The 23,529-nt window shown below is 43.4% G+C and overlaps 1 protein-coding gene and 1 non-coding gene across 2 annotated transcripts; one reads left to right on the forward strand and one right to left on the reverse strand.

Moving 5' to 3' along the window:
- Positions 1-12,706: 12,706 nt before the first annotated feature.
- trnac-gca (transfer RNA cysteine (anticodon GCA)) lies at positions 12,707-12,778 on the reverse strand. Its single transcript has one exon. It is a non-coding gene; the product is annotated as a tRNA-Cys (tRNA).
- A 335-nt stretch (positions 12,779-13,113) lies between these two features.
- pomp (proteasome maturation protein) lies at positions 13,114-14,824 on the forward strand. The gene is made up of 6 exons (XM_076014860.1): positions 13,114-13,202; positions 13,494-13,591; positions 14,063-14,123; positions 14,230-14,331; positions 14,427-14,520; positions 14,612-14,824. The coding sequence occupies exons 1-6, from the start codon at positions 13,200-13,202 to the stop codon at positions 14,677-14,679; spliced, it is 426 nt and encodes a 141-aa protein (XP_075870975.1). The 5' UTR covers positions 13,114-13,199; the 3' UTR covers positions 14,680-14,824.
- The last annotated feature ends 8,705 nt before the right edge of the window (positions 14,825-23,529 follow it).

Consider the following 23,529-nt stretch of genomic DNA (forward strand, 5'->3'; position numbering starts at 1 on the left):
GTGGGGACTGGGGTATTGCGGCAGGAAACAAAGTACAAAAATGTTCGCGAATTTTCACTGGCACGGCTCCCCCAGTCGAACTTAACATGGACCTTTTTAGGGCTTCGTGTTCTAAAGTAACTCGAGGCAGAGGTTGAACGATCTTTCGTTCTGTTCTCTGTGGCGCTAATGTTCACAGCGAACTACTGCTGCACGCTTAAGGTCTTCTTCTTCTTGTTGTTCTTCTTCTTCTGCTTTCAGGGAGTAAACTTGCGGTGCCACACCAGGCCTGGCATAGGTACTACATCGTTTTCAGTCGTTTCCAGTGTTTCCGTGTTTTTGAATACGGCTTCGTGTGAGCGCGTTTTTTCCGAGAGCTTTTTCCGAAAATGTGAGGTTTCAAAAAAATAAATAAATAAATGAATCTGTCTCCGTGTAAACAGCCTCAAGATTGAGTTAGGAAGCCAAAGTAGCTGGAGGGAAGCCATGGAGACACAGGCAAGAAAAAAAAAAAAATCACGAAAACAGGAAGGCACTAGGTTTGAACCAAACGCAAAATCTTCTTGATTTGGTGATGGGGTCAAACTTCCTGTGAATGAACTCATGCGTTTTTAAAATATCATCAATGTCATCTGCTAATCAGAGGAGGCGGAGAAACGTAGAGAATGAACCTTCACTGAACAAACAAGGATGTGACGGGACCATCGCCAGAGGATGTCCCTCTTGCTTGCTTCCTGTGAAGGACTATTTTAGTTTTTAAAGGGCGAGTTCAATGTTTTTGGCAAATTTGCCAATTGCCTGAAATCCCTGTGAGTGGGTACACTCCCTTTTAATTGACCGTGCCTATTGTTTCGAGATCGGTAGGGCGATGAATAACAACACGCAATGGAAAACACCTGCAGACATTCATCCTCCCTTGATCCCCTTCTTTGATTTCAAGTAGTTTGCCAGTAATGTCAAATGCTAAAAGACACAGTCAAACTCTTTGGCCCGTCAAATGAAATCAGTCTGCCCGTAATGCAAAGCATTTTAAATGCCCACAAGTAAGGCCTGTCACATATTGTTTGTGGCGCTTTATGGGCAAGGAAAGTTTCCCAACCCGATCGTCAATTCAGCGTTAATAAAACTTCCCAAACCATGAAATAACCCCGGTGCGGGCCCTGCCTCTCCTATTATAAGCCGCCAATGTTGTGGGTCCGCATTGTGATTGCATCAGCATGCTGTGTGTGCACGCGAAACATTTTGTTGCACGACACAAAATACAAGCGCGCGCATGCGCAGGCAGGCAGGCAGGCAGGCACCCACACGCATGTAATCGCAGGCGGCAAACAGCCGTATTGATTGCAGATCCCACCAGCCGCCGTCCTGCGTTTTCACTCGCTGCCTCAACAGGACATTTAGCAGAAGTGAGTCACTCTTTTGCTATTGCACACGCAGGCTCTGCAGCGAGTGGTTCACAGGTTCACTGTCTCTGTGTAAAGCTTCCGTCCTGTCAGATAGAGAGAGCCTAACAAAAGACGTGGGATGTGTTTGCGTCCGCCTCGAAGAGTCTGTCCTGTTTTGCCATTTGGTTTCAATAAAGAGGGAAAATTTGAATGCATTTTTTTTTTTTTTTTTTTTTTGGGTGGTGGTGTTGTTGTTGTTGTTCTCGAACAGCCTCCTCATCAGCGAGCGACGACGGCTGTTTGTCTCCCCGCGGCCTCGCCGTCAGTCATACTAGGGTGCTGCTTTGACATATCCCTTTAAAAAAAAAAAAAAAAAAAACTCAACACAGATATCATAACGATGATAAAAGTTTGTCAGAACTCGGTGTTCTCTCCGAAACAAAGGCACGCCGCCGCTTGTGACGAAGGTCCAATGATGCATCGGCTCAATTCAACGCCGGCTGTCACTTGGTCGCTCAGGAGGTCTCCGTGAAATTCGGAAAGCGTTCGGAAAGCAGCGTCTGCAGCAGGGGTTGGAGTAAATCACGCGTGCGGGTCACAAGCAAGTCTCAAGTCCTAACCTTCAAGTCTCAGGCAAGTCCCAAGTCACTGTGGTGGGAATCAAGCATTATATGACATTACGTTGATGTTATGCATATCTTAAACTTAAACATGGCTTAATATTAGCATTTTTAGCAACAAATGTTAGCGCTCTAGCTCACGTTTGACCAATTTGACCAACCTTACTTAGCTTTCTAGCCAAGTTAAGTTTAAGCTATGTTAGTATTCGCAAACGTTTTTTTCTTTTTAACAGCCATAACAGTTAGCTAAGAAGGTGCATTCGCGTAGCTTACCTTTCTTTGTTCGTTTTGTAGTGACGGATGAAGTTGTGTCGGTTGTGTCACTGATTTTTGAGCTGCAGACCTTGCCACCGCTGTTCTCGTCTTCATCGACAACATCATCCTTAAACCCAAATTAAATTATTCTTGCCTCCATGACTGCAGCACATGTGTTGATCTGTTGACCGCTGTTGGTCTGTGTGCAGCGTGCGTTGCACTGTAAAATCACCCAATCATGTTTCAAAATAAAAAGCATTTTCAAAGGTAATCTAAAAAAAAGTTTCAAAAAATGTAAATATTTTTATTTTATTTTTTTCAAAAGTCAAGTCCTTTCGAGTCATCTGTCTCAAGTCTCAAGTCATGAAGATCAAGTCCAAGTCAAGTCTTTGATTAGTGTTAGTCAAACAAGTCTCAAGTCCTCAAATTTGCGACTCGAGTCTCCCATCTCTGGTCTGCAGTTCATCTCTCTACGAACGACCCATCTGTATTCTGCTTTTGCAGATCGATACCGCATGTGATATTGTCAAGAAATGTTCAGGTGCAGCGGGTTGAACTGTTTTCAACGTAATTTAAAAAATGTTTTTCCAACCACAGCTGCCTGAATTATGAGAGAGGGTGAGAGGGGATATTTTGGTGGAGTCCAAGCTCATCCATTTGCACCAACACTGAGCCAGAGGCATCGTGCTTTAAAAGCCGCCGCTGTTCTACCGTTCCATCACGACTAATGTCGGTTTTCAGTGAAGAAAGCTGCACTCAACCTGTGCCCGCCTGCCTTTATTCCCTCCTCCTCATGAGCCGACTGCAATTCAGGTTTCTTCAGGAATCGATCTGGCAAGACAAAGGCCTGCTGTGTTCCCCTACTACGCTTCTGAGACCTTTCTCAAGATGGGATCTTAAAAGACATGACAATACACAGCCCAGAGAAAACAAGGTGTTTTGTCTTTTTTTCCCCCCCTCCTTCTGTCTAAAGCCCCAATTCCACTGCCCAAAAAACGTGGGTTTTTTTTTTTTAAATAATCGCCATTTGGTGGCGGTGTCAAACGACCCGGGAAACAACCCAGGTCAAAATCGTCTCCGATCGGCTCCGCACTAATCGGCATGCGGTGGAATCTGTAAACCCGGGACAACACCACCTTTTTTTTTTACCTGCCGCACGGGGCGTTGACGTTATATTATAATCATAATATCGCGCCAGTCGCGGCGTATATCAAGCACAGATGCGAAAGTTTTCGATCACGTTCCATCAGCGCTGGATAATTGTTCATTGTCCTCTTGGCTGTTTCGCCCGCTGCTCGCGCGCAAAATGGACCAGACGGCAAAGCAATCGCTGCACGGCGAGAAGCGGCCGCGGAGGTGCGCACCGCTTCGAGTCTGGCCGCTTCAATTTTAGTGGAACAGAGGCTATCGAGTGAGACAACGGAGTCGGCATCAGATTTTTTTTTTTTTTTGTAATGCTGCTGAGTCTTAGCACTCAGCAACCATTTGACTCGCACAGTTCAATTAAAATTTTCACTCATTTAGTCATTAGTCCACGCCTGAGAGGCAGACAGCTCAATTTGAAGGTGTGGAGCGAGGGAACGCGTGGGTTTGGAGGTGGGGAAAGTTTTTGCTCCGATTTGACTTTGACTTTCATAGCCTGCACTCTATTTGAACTCATCAAATCTGCTGAATATTCACCTCGATTGTGCACCTGTTTAGTCATGTTTCATTCAGGTTGTCCGTGGGAATAGTTTGGCTGGTATTATGGTAAGCTAACTCATCGCCATCACGCTAAGGGGCAGCTGAAACAAATTTAATTGGTGTAGTATGTAGCGTTTTATTAAATGATACAGCCTAGCAAAAGCTAAATTTGAATGAATGTACATGTTTAAATGTAAAAAAAAATATATATATATATATATATATATATATATATATATATATATATATATATATATGTATATGTGTATATGTATGTATGTCCGCAAGCCTAGTTGAGAAAAGTAAGATTGATGACTGGTGCTTCTCGGCATTTTTCATTTTTTTTACTTTACATTTCTGCAGAGTGCAACCGCTGACATGAAGGTCCAGGGCCAGTCAGTCAGCTCTGCGGAAAAGTTGCATGACGTAACCCAGAGCTGTTTACCATGTGCTACCTGAAGATATCAAGGGTAGAACATTCCATCAAATCTCTTGCGAAAAAACACTTTTACAGATGGATTTTTTTTTATATATATATATAATTATTGGAACAACTTCCTTTGCTTTGCCGCCAAGGCTTCGACCTTCATGGATCGTTGTATGCACTCTCTTGCCAGTGGGTGATTTTTTTTTTTTTTTTAGCAATGTACATTTTCTGTTCTTTTTTTCTTTTGTTACTTTTTCCCCTTCTAACTTTTGATCTAACCCTCCTCAATGTACAGTATAAAGCACTTGGTGAACTAGTTTTCATGAAAGTGCCACACGACTAAAATTATTCTTCTATAATCATTGTCATTATCACTATTATCATAAAATGAATCAATATGACGATGAAGTCTGCCATTGTGTCATGGTCTGTTGTTTTAGTGTTTCTTTTTTTTTTTTTTTGACAGTCTCGTCTCCTCTTTTTTTTAGTCTTTTACTTCCTGTTTCTGTTTTTCCCCACTTTTTTTGCCCCATGATTTCATCACCTGTGTCTCGTTGTCAGTGCTGCCTTTGATTGTTCTCTTCAGTGTTCCGCTGCCCTTTTATATAAATAGTCCTTGCCTCCCTTCGTCTGTGTTCGTTTGTTGTTCCCTTTCGATTGCCGTCGATTGCGAGGTTTTCTTATTGTATCTTCGCCAAGTCCAGGACCAAGGTCTGTTGTCTTTTCCCATTCTGTTTCAATTATCGGTTGAAGTCTCCCGTTTTAAGTTTTGTTTACTTTCTACCCTTGATGGCACTTTCTTTTTCGTTTACATGAGTTTTCTGAAATAAATCGTTTTCTGTTTCCCACACTTTGGAGTTTTGTCTGCATTTGGGTCCTGCCAACACTCCATGTGACACAGTGCCAATGCACCGATCGATCAGGCAGAGTTGAGCAGGACTCAAAATGCTGCTGGTACATTTTAATACAGTGAAAGCATTCACTCAATCTACTGTCAACTGTTTTCCTGTGCGAACTATGTCTTTACAAGAGGTAGAACTTAAAGGTCCAGTGTGTAAAATCTGGCCTGATCTATGATTTTTATATTGGTAAAACCTTAGTATACTCCCCATAAATACATTAATAAAAGTGTATAGTCACGGTACAATAAAAGTAGTTTGGTTTTCCTTCCCCATAGAACGGTTCTTGAACGCTCACGTCCTCAAATAGGCCAACAAAGAGGAGGAGAGTGTGTGTGCACAGGCCACTGTAGTTCACTGGCAAGCTTGGGAGAAGGAGGGGGAGCGAATGAGCGCTACAATCTAAAATATGTCCACCGGATTGCGGAATTCTACACGCTGTACCCTTAAAAACATGTTGGAAAAAAAAAAACAAAAAAATCACTTGCAGGGAACAACAACACAAAATGTGGTCATCGAGACTTGTTGTGTGAATCATACCAAGTTTTAAGCTGCAATAAAAACGTGAAAATTGAAGTGCGATTGAGCTCTTCCATCTAGAAAGTAATAATGTAGAAATGACTGGAAGAAAACCAGCAATAATGCACAATATGTAAATAGCTGCAGTGGAAGGCTGCACAGACTAAGTCAATTGTTGACGAATGGAGATGTTTACGGCTCCTGCTGGTCCTGTGCAGGTCATTAAGTATTTACCGCTCCGACGATTTCCCCTTCCTCCAGGATGTGGCTCAGTCTGTGAACTTTGTTTGGAGCAAAGTTAGACAGAATGCAGACAAGTGCATCTATCATTGTTATCGCCGGCGGCCTCCGCGTTATTGACTGCCGTCATGCCAGTAAACGCTGGCGCGCCGATGACACGTGTTCCTCTTCCCCGTTGCCGGAGCAGCCGGCCGGGGGTGTTCTTGGGGAAGTTCGGGAAAGCCTGTAAAGACATTGATAGCCTGGTCCAATAGGATGCTCCCGCACGCTCCCGCAATGAGTCAGCCTTTCCTGTGGAAACTCCTCCTGTATCGGTGTCAAGAGTGCCGGCTGAGCGAGTGTCTCCCTCCTTGTTCACGCTCTGGGTTTTCACCTTTTGTAAATCACAACCACTGCTACTTCACGGCTGCATTCCGGCGACTTCAGCCGGAGCGGCGCATGGCGTTTGCACCTCATTTTCATTCAAGCGGCACTTTATCGCGACAAACGTCCTCTGCTGCCCTGATTGCGGTAGATGAACAATCATTCGTGTTCGTTCCGAGCACCCTGAGACACCTGTTTATACTGCTAGGTGAACTGATTTGGCAATTATCGCTGTTGGAAAACGCAAAAGAAAAAAAAAGAAAAAGAAAATGATCAGCGGCTTCTTTTGAAGCCTTCGCAATCGCCACAGGGAGCAGAAAAACAGCTATTCTTGAAACAGAATAGCAAAGGATAGAATGAGCTGGGGAAAAAACAGCGGGACGGGGACTATTGTGGTTTTCGGTGAACACCTTGAACACGCCAGACAAATACAGCAAAGTGTAAGTGTGTGTGTGTGTGCGTTTATGCTCTCGATGCATGATTTATGTGATTTTTTTTTCTTTTCTTTTCTTTTTTTTTACAGATAACAGGGTCAGCAGCGAAAAAAGAAACAATAAGGGCAGCGAGGGTTTCAGGAAGAGAGTCTGGTTGTGACAATATACTTGTCAAACTGGATTTACAGTAGTAGCACAGCTGGGCGGTTTGTGTTTCCTTACATCTCTTTATAGAATGCATTTTTCTCTTTTCGCTCCTTTTTTTTTTGTGTGTGGCTGTGCTTATCACGAGATGGTCCGAAAAGCCCGTTTCCAGAGCCGTGCAGGCTAAAATAGCCAGAATTGCACCTCGCCATCATGACTTTGTGTGACCTTTGCCATACGGTCATATAGCCTCCCACGGCCACTGCACTGTCACCGCAGTTGAACGCCTCCCTTCCATAGAGCACATCCAAAATAATAGCTTTTGTCTGTGTTTGTGTTTTCATTTTCACTGCCAAGGAGCACGTCCAAAATTAGCATTGCTTTAGCATTTAGCATTATTTTGATTAGCATCATTAACTAGCACTGTAGCTTTGGTTATACGCGTACATACAGGCTCCGGACTTGTTATACCCATTTTCAAAACTTTGTCCGTCATCCTGGACATCCTGTTGAACACCGTTGCATTTAAATTATCCAAACACTCTGTAGTTCTATAGCTTCGTTTTTCCCTCGACATGTAGCTCCACCAAAACATGTCAAGAAGGTAAGATGAAAAACCCTTGTCTTAACAAAACTATGAAAAACGAAGACATAATGAACAAAAGCAGTCAACTCCGTCAACCTTCTGAAAACGGCTCATTCAACCCTCTGTTTATTGTGTCTTCTAGCTTTCCGCTAACACCTGTTGCACCTCTCACTTTCGTTTGTGCGAAGGAGACAAAGACGAGGCCGCAACCGGTTCCCCTCTGTGAAGGGGGCTGTCAAGCTGAAGCGGGAAGGCCACCTGGGCTTCAAGCCAGTGGGTTCAAGTATCCCGAGGTTCGCGTGCGAAGCGACAATGGAGCAAGATATTAGCAAACAGGCTGGGGAAGCTCCTGCGGTGGAACGTGATCGAAAGTTATTGGACGCTTGCGGCCGATCCCAACCATCTTCGGTGGCGTGTGTGTACGTGTGTGTGTGTGTGTGTGTGCGTGCGTGGGCGGGGCGTGACACTTTCTGTACAACTTCAATCTAATTTATCACAAGCCGAAGACAGAGACACAAACAAGTGTCAACAGCCAAATGCTCACCTTTGGACAACCTCTGTGCCATTGAGGTCTATTCACGACCCATTTAGGGTCGTGAGAAATGAGGAGCTAAATCTGCCGCCATTGTAGCCCAATTAAATACAAGCATGAAAAATGCCTAAATGATGGATAGATGTTTATTTTAGTGTGTTTGTGCTTCCTCTAGGCTTTTTCCACAGTTAACTAGCAATGACCGCCCTGCATCACTTGTCATTAACCGCTAAGGAAGTAGTAAAGAGGCTATTGGAGTGTGTTCACTGGTTGATATTTGTTTCCATTCATTGGCTGCCTGGAAGAAAACAGGAAGGATTTATAATGAAGCCCCAGGACCTCCAGGGCTTTGGCTTAAGTTAATTATAACGAAGAAACACACACACACACACACACACACACACAAAAGCGTAGGAGGAAAAGTCTTTCTCTTTTACCGCATAAAAACATCCACAGTTGTTCCTTTCCTGACAACCTGTGGAGACCATCCTGCGGAGAGAAGATAGACCAAACGCTGAAATACCGTGACTAAAATTCACTTTATCGGTTTTCATATATAGACTCTCTCGTAAACTCTCCAATCTTTCAATGAACATCCTCAAAATGGGGGGGGGGAAAAAAATCTTTTCTCTTTACACTTTTGCACAATTTTCTAAAAGTCAGGCCTTTGGTGATGTCACAAAAGACCCGATACCTGACGCATGCGTTTAACCAGTTTAAAAAAAAAAAAAAAAAACTCTGAATAAACGTTCATCCAGCAATCTCGTGTGCTTTTTTTTCTGTTGTTTTTCGAATTTCTTTTGAAATGCGTTTTGCCAGCGGATGGAAACCAATCCTGAAATTTCAATTTCAAAAAAGAGGGAAAGGAAGAAGAATAGGTGCTTCACTTGAGGGCAAGTCGGGAGAGGAAAAAGGCAGAAGGTGAGATGGATGGCCGCCGGCAGACGATAACAGCGGAGCAGATAACAGCGAGGCTGAGAGCAAACAGGCGGGTGGAGGAGGTGGAGGCGGCGGCAGCGGGAGCGGGGGGATTGTGGGGGGGTGACAGGCTTTTAGAGGAGCTTTACAGGAAGGTGGGGCCCCGGGTGATTGTTCTCATCCCCGTCAACATGTAAACACAGCAGTTCCGAGGAAAGGTCATTAGAATCACAAGACAGAAGATACTCAGAACCGGAAGGTGTTTTGATCCCAAGTCCTCGTGGACAAACAGAAAGCGTTGTAATAGCCACGCCGGGCCAGTCGATGGCAGTGTAATCGAATGAACTTCGTCCGTTACCTTCAGGGGTGGCCGCAGCCAATCATCTGCCTCGATCGAACGCAGCCCTCTGCAGTCCTCTTAACTCATACCAACTAACTTCATGTCCCAGTTCTCTGCATCCATAAATCTTAGTTCTTCCTCCCGGGCCTCCTGCGCGACGCTTCCCAAGCTCGGCATCCTTCCGCTGATTTATTCACCGCCACCATCTCCGTCGGGCCTGTCCGGCTTCATCTCCAGGACATCTAGCATGCACGATCCCCCTAATATACTCATTCCTGAATCCTGGTCACTCCCAAGACGTAAACAAAGAGCTTGTGCCCGCGCATGAGATGTTCCACTCTGAGGGTATAAACAAACAAGACGCGGACGGTAAACGCACTCACTATGGATATCCATACGGTTCAACTGACATCATCGTGGTCCGGCAGCGTTCCCCACGCTCATGGAGAAGCATTGACGGACTTATTCAAGTCTCAATCACAACCAAAGCTCAGTAATATGCTATATTCTGCCATACTATTGTTGTCCACCTCTCACACGGCGAGCAATTTCAGAAGCGGATACAGCAGGGACATTATAGCCAAGAAAATTGCGCAGAAAACAAATATGACCTGGGCTTTTGGGGCTTAACCACAATGATTGTCACTTAATCCTGATGTCCACAGTTAGTGAGTCAGCGGACCCTGTTCTGAGACATTATTTACTTGGCCAAATACAACAGTTTAAACAATTAAATATCATTAGATATGTACATGTTTACTGTTGTCTCTCCTCCCTTATTTTTTATAGTTAGGATGGTTGTCTTACTTCTGTAATGTATCCTTTGAATCACCATTGACTGTCCATTTCTGCTACTAACTTGCGGTGCGGGGTATTTTTCACTCTGCGAGGTGAGTCCTTGGCTGCTCCGTGCTTTAAGCTGCGCCTACTTGTGACACTGACTGTCCTCTGTCTTTGTACGGGAGAGGAATAATCTGCACGCTTCACGTCGAGTTGAAAGTGTGACTCCTGATGGCATGAAAGGTGCTGCGAGGAGAAATACAGCTCTCCGCGAGTCGGGGAGACCTGCTTCAAAGCAAGCGCGCCACTACTCTCAGACGCACTTTCGCTGACGCTGAGGTTGGAAAGCGTGTAGGCGCTGTGGGGGGGGGAGAGAATTAGCTGCAGAGTAAACAATGCCACTAAGGACGTACGAGAGAGAACGGTGAGGAGGAACCGGCGGGGGTCGGTGAAGGGGAAAAAAAAAAAAAAAAGAGCGTTGACAGAGCAGATGAGGAACAAGGAATGAGCCCAGCCGCAAGGCTGCATGTCGTCCGCCTCCGTCCTTCCTGATTCTATTATTAGTCCCATCGGAGGGACTCTTGTCTGCTGTCCCACTTATTGATTTAAGTGCGTATGTGATGGAGAGCTCAGATAATGTTGAGTTCCTCTGCTGCATCCTAAAGGTCAGCGCGGTGGCATCCCATCTATTTCCTCTTGTGTCCCGTGTGCGTGCGCAGAGTCGAGGCGCTAATACTATAATGAATGCACTTGGGAACTGATGAATACACAAATAGCGGCAACCTTGGGCTGCGCGCGAAAGCCTTCTGAGTTGTGAATACCCAAGAAGATGCGCGTCAACCTCCGAAGACCTATTCTTCTTCCATAGAAATAAGGTCAAAGGGTAAAAAATGTGGCTTGTCTGTGCGTTAGCAGTGTGACTGGAATTTTAAAAAGCTTCCATGGCCGGTATGCATTACGCCTATGCTGGGGGATTTTTCAGAGGTGTTGCTCATCATAGAAGAAGACACACCTTTCGCACTTTTGCTGAGCTGATGTTCTTTAAGGCTGCAGAAGCAGTCGGCAAATAACTAAATAGGATGACTGATCTGAAAAGAGTATTTTGCCCGAGTGCAGAATTTACATTCAATGATCTGAATGACTGCAAATACGCAGATTATTGTGAGCGACCTTCTGTAAAACGAGAGGAAGACAAAACGCGTGAAGACGAAAAGCCACTTCAGGCACAGCTGCTGCAATGCAGACTCGCACCGAGGCTGAATCAGGAGCAGTCGTGTCAGAGGTAGGTGGTATTTCAACGCCGGCTCCGACTCACAACGTGCTTTTCAGGGCGCCCAAAGCGCCGACGTGGAAACCATCACTCAACGACACCGGATGATGAAAAACTACATGCGTGGCCATAGATTGATGGGAGGCATGACTGCTAATTTGCATCAAACGGCATCTCCAACCACCACTGAATATTCTCTCACACTTGTATTCATTTTAACCTTTACTATGACAAAGGAAATGTTAAAAAAAAACTCAGCTGCTAATAGTCCCACACTTTAGATGGCAGCTGTGATTTCTCCATGCCAAAAAAAACAAACAAACTGAACTTGAAAAGGTAATGCAATTACACCGTGCATGTGGGGGAGTATCTGTGATGGAATTTCCCTGCGTTGGTTGTATACTGAGTCTGAATCTGACGGGGTATCATTATTTTCATAAGATGGAGGGGGAGGGTGACATAACTCAAGCCAGTGACATTTTCAATGAATAATCAGAAAGTAAGGGGGTTGGGTGGTGGGGCTAGGGGCCGGGGTGGATGGGAGGAACAGTTTCACTGCAGCGAGACGCAGAGGAATCACTCAGTGCCCATGTGGCAGTCTAAATTTAACACACCTCATCATAATGCAAGAACACCCATTGCAATGCTATGGATTTGGAAATGTGTTATTTGTTGCAGGAAACGTGTTGTTCTGTCACGTAGTCCCGCAGGTGTAAAGGTAGCATTCCTGGCTCAGCAGTCATAATTCCAAGTGTGAAAGAGAAAGAAAGACATCTGTCCGAAAAAGCTATTCCAGATGTAGTAAAATCATCTCTTTCTTTTTGTTGGCTGTATGTCACCTTGATTGCTGTTCCACGCACCTCAAGTACAGAAAACAAAAACTTCCAGCCATAAATGTTACCTGTATTGACAGGAAAACCAAAGCCGAAAATAAGAGGGAGGGTTGTAATGCGAAAATACAAATATACTTGTAGAGTGTGGAGAACAAACTGAGACTAAAAGTCATACAATTTACAACTGGCTCACGAAATATGTTGGTGTAGGTCTGTATCCAATTGCATTTCCAATGCACATCTTTAAAAAAAAAAAAGAAGAAGAAGAAGAAGAAGAAAAAGAAGAAACTAACAAAAACATGGTATCTGCTGCTGCACTGCCATCTGCTGTTTCGTTAGTAGCAGTAGCGCTGCGACGAGCTGCGTTGTTGTGTTTTCGTTTATTTTATTTCTTTTTTCTTTATAGCTTCTTTAAAAGAATCGAACAACTAAGGTGCTGACTTTGGACAGCGTATTTATAATGAATGCAACTTGGGGGGGGGGAAACGATTGCTAAAAGAGGGGGCACCCGGATTTGAACCGGGGACCTCTTGATCTGCAGTCAAATGCTCTACCACTGAGCTATACCCCCCACACCAACATTCGATGTTTCTTGCCAATTTATAGGACGCAGTACACAGTGAGGGCTGTGATTCTAGCTCTATATTTATTTTGAAGAGCTATCGTCCGCGTATTTGGCGGAAATCAGGAAACGAAGAGTTTCTTGGTTACCATTCATGCAAGACGAATATCAACCCCTATTAAAAATCTTTGTCATTTAAAATGTGAAGTGCAAAAATTATTTGTTTAACGTGCGCATAAATCAACCACCGAGATTAACATGGCAACATATGTGGGAATAATTTCTCAAATTCGCATTTTTGTTGCTGCAACCCGGAAACTATCTTGATGTAACACAAATAATAACCGAGGTCGGATGTTACGTCAGGACTATGCGACTGAACCGGATGTTGAGTATTGCGAAGAGAAAGTAGAAGATAAACGGAATCGTAATGGTAATGCTGTCTTTAAGTCGCCTAATTCTACACTGTTCTGCCGTGTCTTACACAATTATATGTTTTTGTTTAAGCATGGGGCTTACCTTACCGTTTCCCATTGCGTCCTTTTCTGTTCCATTAACTTTAAAGCTGCCGTGAGCTAGTTGTGAATTTGATTAGTCACTCAAGCTAATGCTAGTTAGCATCTCATCCCCAAATTCCCTCTGAAAAAATACCAGCGCTGTTTGATCGTGATGTCTATGAACTGAACTGTAAACGGTGAATGTGTGTTGCTTGTGTTTCTCACAGGACACCAGAGGACTCCGTTCACAGCTGAAAGACAGCGTGCCTGTAGCGGGATTATGTCCGCAGGGTGCTTATGGAGTGCAGGACACTCTGCGTAGCGGGTGAGATGCTGACATTAAACATTACAGTGTGCAATCAACAGCTTGTACATAATTAAACCATGATCAAAACTGACACAAATGTACAAAATATTGTTAGAGTTACCTTAACTGTATTTTGTAATGTGTTTAAAATCGGATGGAAAATTCACTGAATGCGGAACACTTTTGCAAAGTTATTGAGAAAATGTCAAGCGATACATAAAACATCGCTAAATTTGTACACCAGTCGTGCTGAAAACCTCTGATACGCTAATCGTCCTGTATGCAAGCCTTAAAATCGCTTAATGCTAAACGTTACTTTTTACATATATCCTCTCTGTGATGAAAAACAGTCATCAGCTTGTCTTTTGAACAAAAAAAGTTGCACCAGAGCTATTTTAATACCCGTTACTTTTGTTCCTCTGAATTTGCGTTCAAGTAGCGCTGCTTTCCCCCCCCCCCATTGCTAATGACTTTCATTTCTTTTATCAGCTTTACCAGCGTTAAGAATGACCTCATTCCAAGTCACCCGCTGGAGATTTCAGAAAAAAATGTAAGCCATAAAAAATAAAGTGGGATGAAGACACTTGACATTTTCCCAAGATGTTTTAGATGTTCATAGCCGTGTATGTTTACCGTCTGTTTCCCCCATTGTGCAGTACCTCCCCAATAAGGACAAGATGAATTTCTCTACACTCAGAAACATTCAGGGACTTCATGCTCCACTCAAACTGCAAATGGAGTACAGAGCCGCTCGGCAGGTATGCAGAGTTAAATCTATAATTCTCCCTTTAAGTTCTTTTCAGTGTTTGATTGATGTTTTTGATCCACAACCGTTCTGTCTTTTTTTTCACAGATCCAGCGTTTGCCGTTCTTATCGAGTTCAAACCTGGCTCTGGACACGCTGCGAGGCAGTGACGAGAGCATCGGTTTTGAGGACATTCTCAATGGTCAGGATGTTGGAGTATTGCATTGTTGTTGGCATGGCAGGGCCTAATAATGATTTTTTTAACACCGCGTCTGCACTCTGTCTTCTTACAGATCCAGCCCAGAGCGAAGTGATGGGGGAGCCACACGTCATGGTGGAATACAAACTGGGACTGTTGTGAAAGATTTTGCAGAACACACAGCTCACACTTTGATTATTATTACTTATTTGTGTACTCTGGATTAAAAAAACAAAACAAAAACTATGTTCAGTGCTTCACTTGTATGATTCCAGTCTTTCATTTCTATTAAACTTTGAGAATCAAATTGAAAGTATCTATTTTATTCATGACGTGCTCATACTTGTTTGTCTCACTGTGTAAAACAAACATCAACATTGTGTCAAGAATAGCCAAATGCAGTAAAAAAAAAAAAAACTTATTTCAAATAATTTTATACTTTTAAATTTCTCAAGAATTTTGAGAAAAAAATGGTGCTGTGCTACTTTTGCAACAGGTGCTCTGGCCCAGTTTATCGACTTATTTCGGTGTGTTTGAGCTCATGATATATCTGAGATAAGCCAGGTTATGTTCAGCAACTAGTCTATATTCTGATTAGAGCAGTTCGATAATGTAGTCAACGTCTGGAAAAGATCTAAGGAAATGATGTGTTCATCGCTAACATCAACAAAAAGCATAAAGTGACTGCCTTAGGTCAAGACAGTTGTGTCTACCTCACTGGAGGAAAAAAAGACTTGGCATTGCTGGATGCACTGACAATGCAGAGAGATTCTGCAACCAGTGCCATTGAATGAAGCTCACTTCCTCAAGAATGGTGCTGCTCAGAGAGTACACCAGGCTTTGGATCAGAAGCATTGTTACAACAAAGAAACAATCTACCCCATACTTTTTATACCAAGTTTTAATTTCTTATTTGGATGTAATTTGCTGATGCCCTGGCCTTATAAAGTAAAGGATGAGGTCAGTAGATAATTCTAATAACCATTAAAAAAAAAAAAAAAAAAAAAAAAAAGCTTATACAATGCAGTGACTTTTACCGTGGCTGTTCATAACACGATTGTTAATTAAGATCAACATTTCTGCCTGCTTGGTAAAGCTGATCCTCTGCAGCAGTTGCTAAGTGCATACTGCCGTAGGTAGCCTGTGATGGCACAAACAAGACATTTAAATCTCTGGCTATGAGAGTGTTACTACAGCATTTGAAATGGCAGAACAAAAGCATAAAAACACCAATGAACCATAAACACAACGATAGCAAAAGCTAGTCAATGCCGGCGGTGAGGGAGGGGAGAGAAGAAACGTAGAGGTTCTGTAACTCACTGTAGCAATCAATTGAAATCTCACCGCCATCGGACCAGCCGGTGAAGACTTGTGACACCGCAGGTATATATAGGTATCGAGCGACAAGTACTTTTTACTCACGGTGTTTTTCAAAACAAAAACATTACAATGATGACATATGAATTGTCTGAGTTATGCTACGTTCATCCACGGATTTTTATGTGCAATAAATTGCGTCGAAACGGCTTTTATCTGACATAATTTGTCTGGTTTTGGTACGTGATGCTGCAAAGCATGACGGGAAAATGCGTGACGGCATTATCTAATTCAACCGTTGTGTTAGCCAGATAGACAACAACAACAATACTAGTGTGCGTTCTTATATCGTGGCATACAAGTCGGTGGAACCTGTGCAAGCATGGGGGTTGAAATAGTGTTTCGCGTGTCAAACAAATTTGTCGATTTCTTCGTGTCATGAGAAAATCGGCGTCTACAGTGCGCGTGCGCAAAAGCCTACGAATTCACGAGAGGGAAATTTGCCACTTTGAGAAGAACAAAAAAAAAAACTTAAGAGAAGCAAATGAAAGGAACTGCGATAAACGTATTTGGATTTTATCATCTGTCTTTAAAAATAATAATAATAATAATAATCGGGTTCATTTTCAAGTACATCACTTTCAACGTTCAATATCATAAAATTGTATTTCGCTGGTGCTTTTTAGAGGTTAAAATACAAATACAAATACAATTAATTCTGACAACAACAACAAAAAAAAAATCTCTTTTTCTGAGGAAAAATAACTTCGAACGCTTCGTTTTGGTGACGTCCTGAATCCGGGGGGGGGGGGGAAATAGCCTGGTGCGGTGTGCATTTGTTTTTCTGAGCAGCAGATGGCAGTGTTCATCCACGGTGGACTTCCACTTCGCGTCCACTTAAATCTGATCCAGTCCACTGGTTTAGGCAAGGCTCGGGTTGTTCAACTGCTGTGGACATTTTGTCCCATCGCCCACAGGGGAGCTGATGTGGCTTTTCATACTTGAATGGAGAGCAGCTTAACCTAAGGCTGTTAAAAGCTTGTGATGCTGTCTCTGACAACAAACAGCACTCCCCAAGGGTCAACCGAGGGGAGCTGTTTGCTGTAACACATACGGTAATGCAGCAGATGTTTGTGCCCACCAGCCCCTCCCCAGTGCCTTCTGCAGTAATAATGCATGCACTTTCATTTGGCGGCGAGTCCACATTTATAGGCCGCCTGGTTGTAATAAAATGCACGTTGCTGTCCAAAATGCATACTTAGGGAGGGAATTATGCAAATTCACATTCAAAAATAGAAGTCCCGGACTTGGAAATACATTTGCGAGAGAGAGGAGAGGATCGTGTCAGTCTTGTGTGAGTGTGACCACCGTCAAACCACAGGCTTTTACTGACTAATCTGGAATCATTCACATGGAATCGTTGGAGGTGATGCGGAGGAATAAAGCCAACTGAAGCTGTTCGTCTGTGAGTGACTCACATGTTTTTGTTTCTTTAATCAGAACTATTTGCGTTTTATTATTTGTCGTTTGGTCTTGGTTGTTAACACTATTTTAACACAATTTAAGATTATCTTTATCTTGATTGTTATTTTTGGTGAATGGCACTATTATTCACGAAATTTTGACTTTATTTACTTTGATTTTGAAAAACTTAAATAAAAATCTCCTACCTGTAATAATAATAATAAAAAAAAAGTGTCTCTTCTTGTCGCCCTAATCCTCTTTCGTACCAGCAGGGACCGACATAAAAGTTTGAAAATGTTTGGACTGACCGCTAAAGACAGCAAAATCATTAAATTGGTCACAATAATAATTTTGTCCGATTTACTTTTCAGTTAAAAAAAAAATAATAAAGTTGCGCACGTGCCCACAGTTTGGTGGCGAAATGTTAAAATATGGAGACACATGAAATGCGCAGCTCCCTTCTCCATTTCTTGGCTGCCTTACGTTATTTCATAGTGGCGTGTGACCACAGTGAAAACTGCCCTGCTCTGCGAGGATAGCTGAACTTTAAGTGGCAGAGCACATTGCTTGCAAATTCATGCATTTTTGAGAACGCTCGAATGGCGTTCATTGAGAGAACTTGTAGGTGAAAATACGCAGTGGGGCATTCGACTGCACTGGACAAAATGCCCTGGACTCACAAAGCATGGAAGTGACCCCAAAGTGCAGCAAAAGCTTCTAAAGGATGAAGTGGAAGAATTATATTCTTTAATGATTGATGAAATCACTGACGTGGGAATGTAAAAAAAAAAAGAAAAAGAAAAAAGAAAAAAGGCCTTGCTGTTGCTCCAGCAATGTCCACTTTTGCCGGGGTTGTCAGCTGAGATGTTGGAGATTTTCAACAGTGGGAGCGTTGCTGATGTTTCTGCAAGAAAAACCGAGCTGCGCAACACAAAGCAACGCACTGGGCTCGCGACCAACAGCTTTATTACTGTGTGTGGCAATAAAGCCACTCACTCCTTGCAAGATTTCGAGATCCAGCCATCGCACGATACACACTCCTTCCTTCAGCCCATCGTCCAGGAGGCAAAGCGAGAAGTCCAGCCGTCCGTCCATCCATCTTTTATAACAGCTTTCTCCTGCTCTCAGTGGGGTGGGGATGGCTGCCAGTGACTTGCTGGGCCACATTGAAAGATAAACAATCGTTCTCGCACTCCCCCTGATGAGTCTCATCAACTTCATTTCAAAAATACTTTTCTAATATATTAGCAAACTGAAGGGGGGAGGGGGGGGACTGCCTCAAAAGGTGCTAGGGAGAGAGGATTAATAAATGATTAAAAAAAAAAAAAATTCCCTGTGCAGATAATGAACATCAATATCATTTTGATTATATTTGACAGTCACCTCGATTAGGCGAGATGAAGATTTAAAAAGAAAAAAAACAAACAAAAAAAACAACAACTTTGTTTTAGTCGGGCTGAGTAATGATTTTCGAGTAATGATTAAGTCACAGTCACAGCTACTGAGTCCAACGTGCGCCGAACCCCGGAGCTGTTTTGACGTCCCGGTGAGTAAACCAACCCACTCTGCGCTTGTCCTCGTGGCTCTCATGAAGCGAAGCCCTCGCACCTTTCCAGGCCCTCGCCGACGGTGGTGGGGAGGGGGGGTCGGCCTTTAATTTCCTCAGACCGCTCAGTCGTTCTCGCTCGAGCCGGCAGACGCGGCGAGGATGTCACGCATCACGCAGGACACCGGCTCGTCTCGCTGAAGTGCACCCTCTCCTCCGGCTCCGCCGTAATTGCTCCACAAATCACAATGGCTGCCGGAGGATGTGGAGGAGACGGCGGCCTGTGACCATTCCCCCCCCCTCTTCTTCTTCTTCTTCTTCTTCTGAGTGCGTTGCCATGGCTGCAGATGCTGCGCAACTCGCGCGAGGAAGAGGTCGGCTTTAATTGACGCTGGCAATCAAGCAGCACGAGACGTTCGTTTTCACATAATCACACCTTTTTGAATTGTTTTTTTTTTTCTTTCTTTCTTTCTTTCGTGAGGGAACTTGTTTGAATGCAGAAAAGCAAGATATCAGAGGGGCCTTGTTATGCAAATCATCATCATTATTTTCTCGGTGTGATGAGTCACGTGGAAAGTCATCCGTTTCTGTTTGGATTGCTCACCTCTTAGAAAGTGCATGCTAAAAATCTGCAGCTCTAGAAATCAATCTTGGTCATGTCAAAATCCAGGCAGCCAAACAACAACAACAACAACAACAACAACAACAACAACAACAACAACAACACTGCAGCAGAGCTAAATGTCCTCTTTAATTCAGGTCTATTTGCATAATTGATGGTCAGTCAACTCCGCAGTAGTCCCAAAAAGAGAGGGAGAGAGAGAAAAAAAGTCGGTCTCAAAATAGGTGTGCTGTAATATGCATTGTTGGCGAGTAATCTATTACTGGGTAATCCACTACTGTGATTTAGTAGCGGTAATGTAGCGGGATTTACTGCGACAAAACCGGCAATTATTTTTGCTGCTTTATCATGTCACGATTCTGTTACTTTTCCAAGAGTATTTTTTTTACAAAGCCCCAAATGTCTTATTATCCACAAAATGTCTGAAATTTAGATCAAACAGCCGAAAACAACAGCAACCGTCATTGTTATGCGACTGTGCACCGAGACAAGCGTGGCGGCGGCAAAAGTGAAAAAGAACAGCGATTGCTTTTGACATTCTCAAATTCGAAAATATCCACGTCGAACCTCATAAATTGTTCAAAGCCACGTTTACAAGTGAGTCGGCGGTAGCACTTTTAGCTGCCGCGCTTCTAATTCTTTTTTCTTTTTTTTTTAATAATATGGGCTGTGCAAAGGGAAACGTGTTCGGAGAGCAAACATTCATTCCTGTTAAGTGGACAGAGGCGATATTTGGAATTGCAAAATTTGCACTTTTTAAATAAAGTTCATTCCAAAACACTGAGCAACTGTTACTTTATCTTGTTTTTTTTTTTTTTTTTTTTTTTTAAAAAACACTAAAGTAATTAGTGATTAGTAATCGATTACTTATGAAACAAAGTAGTAATTAGATTGCTTTTTCAGGAGTAATCAGTAGTTGGATTACTTTTATGGAGTAATCCCAACAACACTGGTAATACCGGACCTTCACTATCATTACGTGGCCACTTTATCACTTTTCTCCGGTATTTAAATCATTCAATTGTGAGTCAACTACTTTCTTCCTTCCTCCCTTCCTTCCTTCCTTCCTGTTTTCACAAGATTGCGTGGAGAGGATCCAGTCGGACCGGCGACTGCCTCCTTGTTCGGCTCCAGCACTTTAAATAGATGCTGATTGGAGCTGCCACGCGCAAATAGCTGCTCCCCTGCCGGGGCCTTCGCCCGAGTGCTGGATGCTGTTCCCCTCGCTGCCTCACTGACAGCCTCCGCATTGACGGCCCTGCGTCTCGGCAGCAAACCGCTGACAGCACAATCAGGAGGCTCTGTACTCTAACACACCTTCAGGGGGTTGAGGGAGGAGAGGGAGGAGAGGGGTGGTGGGGGTGATCGCGTTAAGACAAAAGTGTGCACATACGTATCGAATCAAATCACCCCAAAAGCAGGAAAAGCCTGCCGTCTTCTTCTTGCTCCCCCATCCGGTTTTGCTTCGTCGTTTTTTTCCTGCGGCCGGCGAAACTTTTTCTGCTCTCTCCCCGCCTCCCCCCACCACCACCACCACCACCACCACCACCCCCAGTGGAGGGCGGCTGCTCCCCCGCCATCTATCACGGCGCGGTAACATAGTTTAAACCTGCATCCCACGCACGCTTTGCAAAGGACAAGGCCTTTCCAGTCGCCAAATGCCATGAATCCTGGCGGCTACGCGTCTTCGCTTTGTCCCCCCCCCCCGACGACGGTGTGGATAAAATGTCAGGTCATATTCACTCCGTCCTCACCCACCGTCCAACTTTTTTTTTTTTCTCACGGCTTTTGCCTTATTTCACCAGCTGTCAAAAAGTCACACTTTGTTCTTTCTGCGTGTCCGCTAGCTGCGTCACCAGGAATCTCACGTCAAACTAATTTAATAAAGCACCTCCCTGGCCGAAACCATGCATCCATCAATCGTGATCACATATATTACTGTTTCCTTTATGTCCTAATATGGTGCCCGCAGGCATAAGGACCGTAGATTCAGTTGGGCTTATGGCAAACTGGGAAACAATGTCAAACGAATAAATACTGACTGTGTGAGTCGCACACACGGGGAAGTTTTCTTGTCTGTGGCAAAAGCAGCGTAAAAGATCTGCCGCAGGGTCTTGTTTAGCAATCAGGGAGCCGCGCTGCAGGACCCGTCGCGTTTTTTTTTTTGCGTGGGCCCGCAACGTCGCAGCTGCTGTCACAAAAACGCATCCATCTCGTTTGATATGGGCCAGCCGAAGTGTCGTGACTCGGCCCGGATGAGACGCAGTTCCGGAGATATACGAGGCAGCGTGAATCCTTTGGACCCGCGGACGGAGGGGGGCGGGGGGACTGTTCAGTTGTGCGGCGTCGTCTCTTTAATGAGATGGAAAGGAGAAGCGCTTTGCCCATAATGTTATACGCTGATCCATCTTCATCACGCTGGACGCGGTGAGCCATGTTGGCATCCTCTGCAACCACTGGCGGTAAATCCAATCAGAGTGCGGGGATTGACCCCACTGCCTCTGCCCACTACACTGACTCCACCCAGCAGAGGCAGGGAGGGAGAATGTTTCAATCTTTTAAAAGGTTTTTTTTTTCTTAAAACCTCATGTATATATGTATATGTATGTGTATATATATATATATATATATATATAAATATATATATGAATACATATATACATATTTATATATACACACATATATATATATATATATATATGTACATACATATATATGTATATGTGTATATATACAGTATATATGTATGTATGTGCGTGTGTGTATATACAGTATATTTATGTGTATATATGTAAGTATGTATATATGCGTGTATACATATGTATGTGTATTTTTGTATATGTATACACTGCATATGTGTGTATATATATATATATATATATATATATATATATATATATGTATATATATGTATGTGTATATATATGTATGTGTATATATATGTATATATATATATATATATATGTATATATATGTATGTGTATATATATATATATATATATATATGTAAGTTTGTAGTTATATATGTCTGCGTATATTTGTATATGTATGTACAGTGTGTATGTATGTATGAAAATGTAATCTGCAAAATAGAACAATCTCGTGTGAGCGCTGTCCAGAAAGCACCAGCTTACATAGTTGCAGAAGAAACTTTACGGCCTAAATTATACTCATGCATAACATTACTACAACGACACCCTCCAAAGGTCTCAATATTTATGTTATGCAAAACATACTCGAGGAGAAAATAGCTTTTGGAACTGTGGGACCGAGGTTGTTCCTTATAGAATTTTTTTGGGGGGATCACAGCAGGAAACGTGTACCCCCCCCCCCCCCCCCCCCCCTCCCCACCAATCTGGACACCCTTCTGCTTTGTGTCCTTCAGACAGAACAAAGTCCCAACAAAGTCTGCAACAGAAAGGAGCTCTTATCACAGTTGGGAGCGCAGTGCTACAACCTCCCTGCTTTGCTAAATTGCAGGTTTCACTGCACAGACGTCATTAATTAAAAAAAAAATGTTGGCATTTTGTTCCCATCAGCCTTAAAACTTTGAAACTAATCTTATTAATAAATATGAAAGAAAGTCTGACGAAAATATATGGAAGGAAAAAGAATAAAACAGGAACTGAAAGTGAGTCTTGTGCCTGCTAAAGATGCTAGCATGGTTGCTGCTGCAGTCGTCATTTTTTTTAGCGAGAGTGTTTTTTTTTTGTTGTTGTTGCACCCTACAGGAAACCTCCTGCTGTTACCGACTGGCTCACTGGCACTCGAACCTTCAATTTGTGTGCCTGAATCATAATTGACAGGAAAGGGGGATCCAATCAACCTTTTGGAGCTTCTCTTCTTGGGAGCGCTTTCCCTCGGCAAAAAATTCTCCGGTCTCTTCTCCTGACGGATGTTAAAAATAAATCCGCCGGCGGCGGCTTAGGGGAAACATTCCGTTTGACGAGACAGATTAGGAACCCTGCAGACTAACAAACTATGCGCGTGTTTACGCTTCATTCCGTTGTTTTATTTCTGTCTGGGATCGTAAAGTAGCGAACCGGCGGAATTACCTTAGGCG

Source organism: Nelusetta ayraudi, unplaced genomic scaffold (genome assembly GCF_046127955.1).
Source record: "Nelusetta ayraudi isolate G7.1 ecotype Tasmania unplaced genomic scaffold, CSIRO-AGI_Nayr_v1 ptg000174l, whole genome shotgun sequence".
Taxonomy (NCBI): Eukaryota; Metazoa; Chordata; class Actinopteri; order Tetraodontiformes; family Monacanthidae; genus Nelusetta; species Nelusetta ayraudi.

Excerpts from the sequence above, each read along its gene's own strand:
- pomp (XM_076014860.1), top strand. Across the intron at positions 13,592-14,062 it reads CAGGACACTCTGCGTAGCGG|CTTTACCAGCGTTAAGAATG; the intron begins GTGAGATGCTGA and ends TTCTTTTATCAG. Across the intron at positions 14,332-14,426 it reads AGTACAGAGCCGCTCGGCAG|ATCCAGCGTTTGCCGTTCTT; the intron begins GTATGCAGAGTT and ends TTTTTTTCACAG.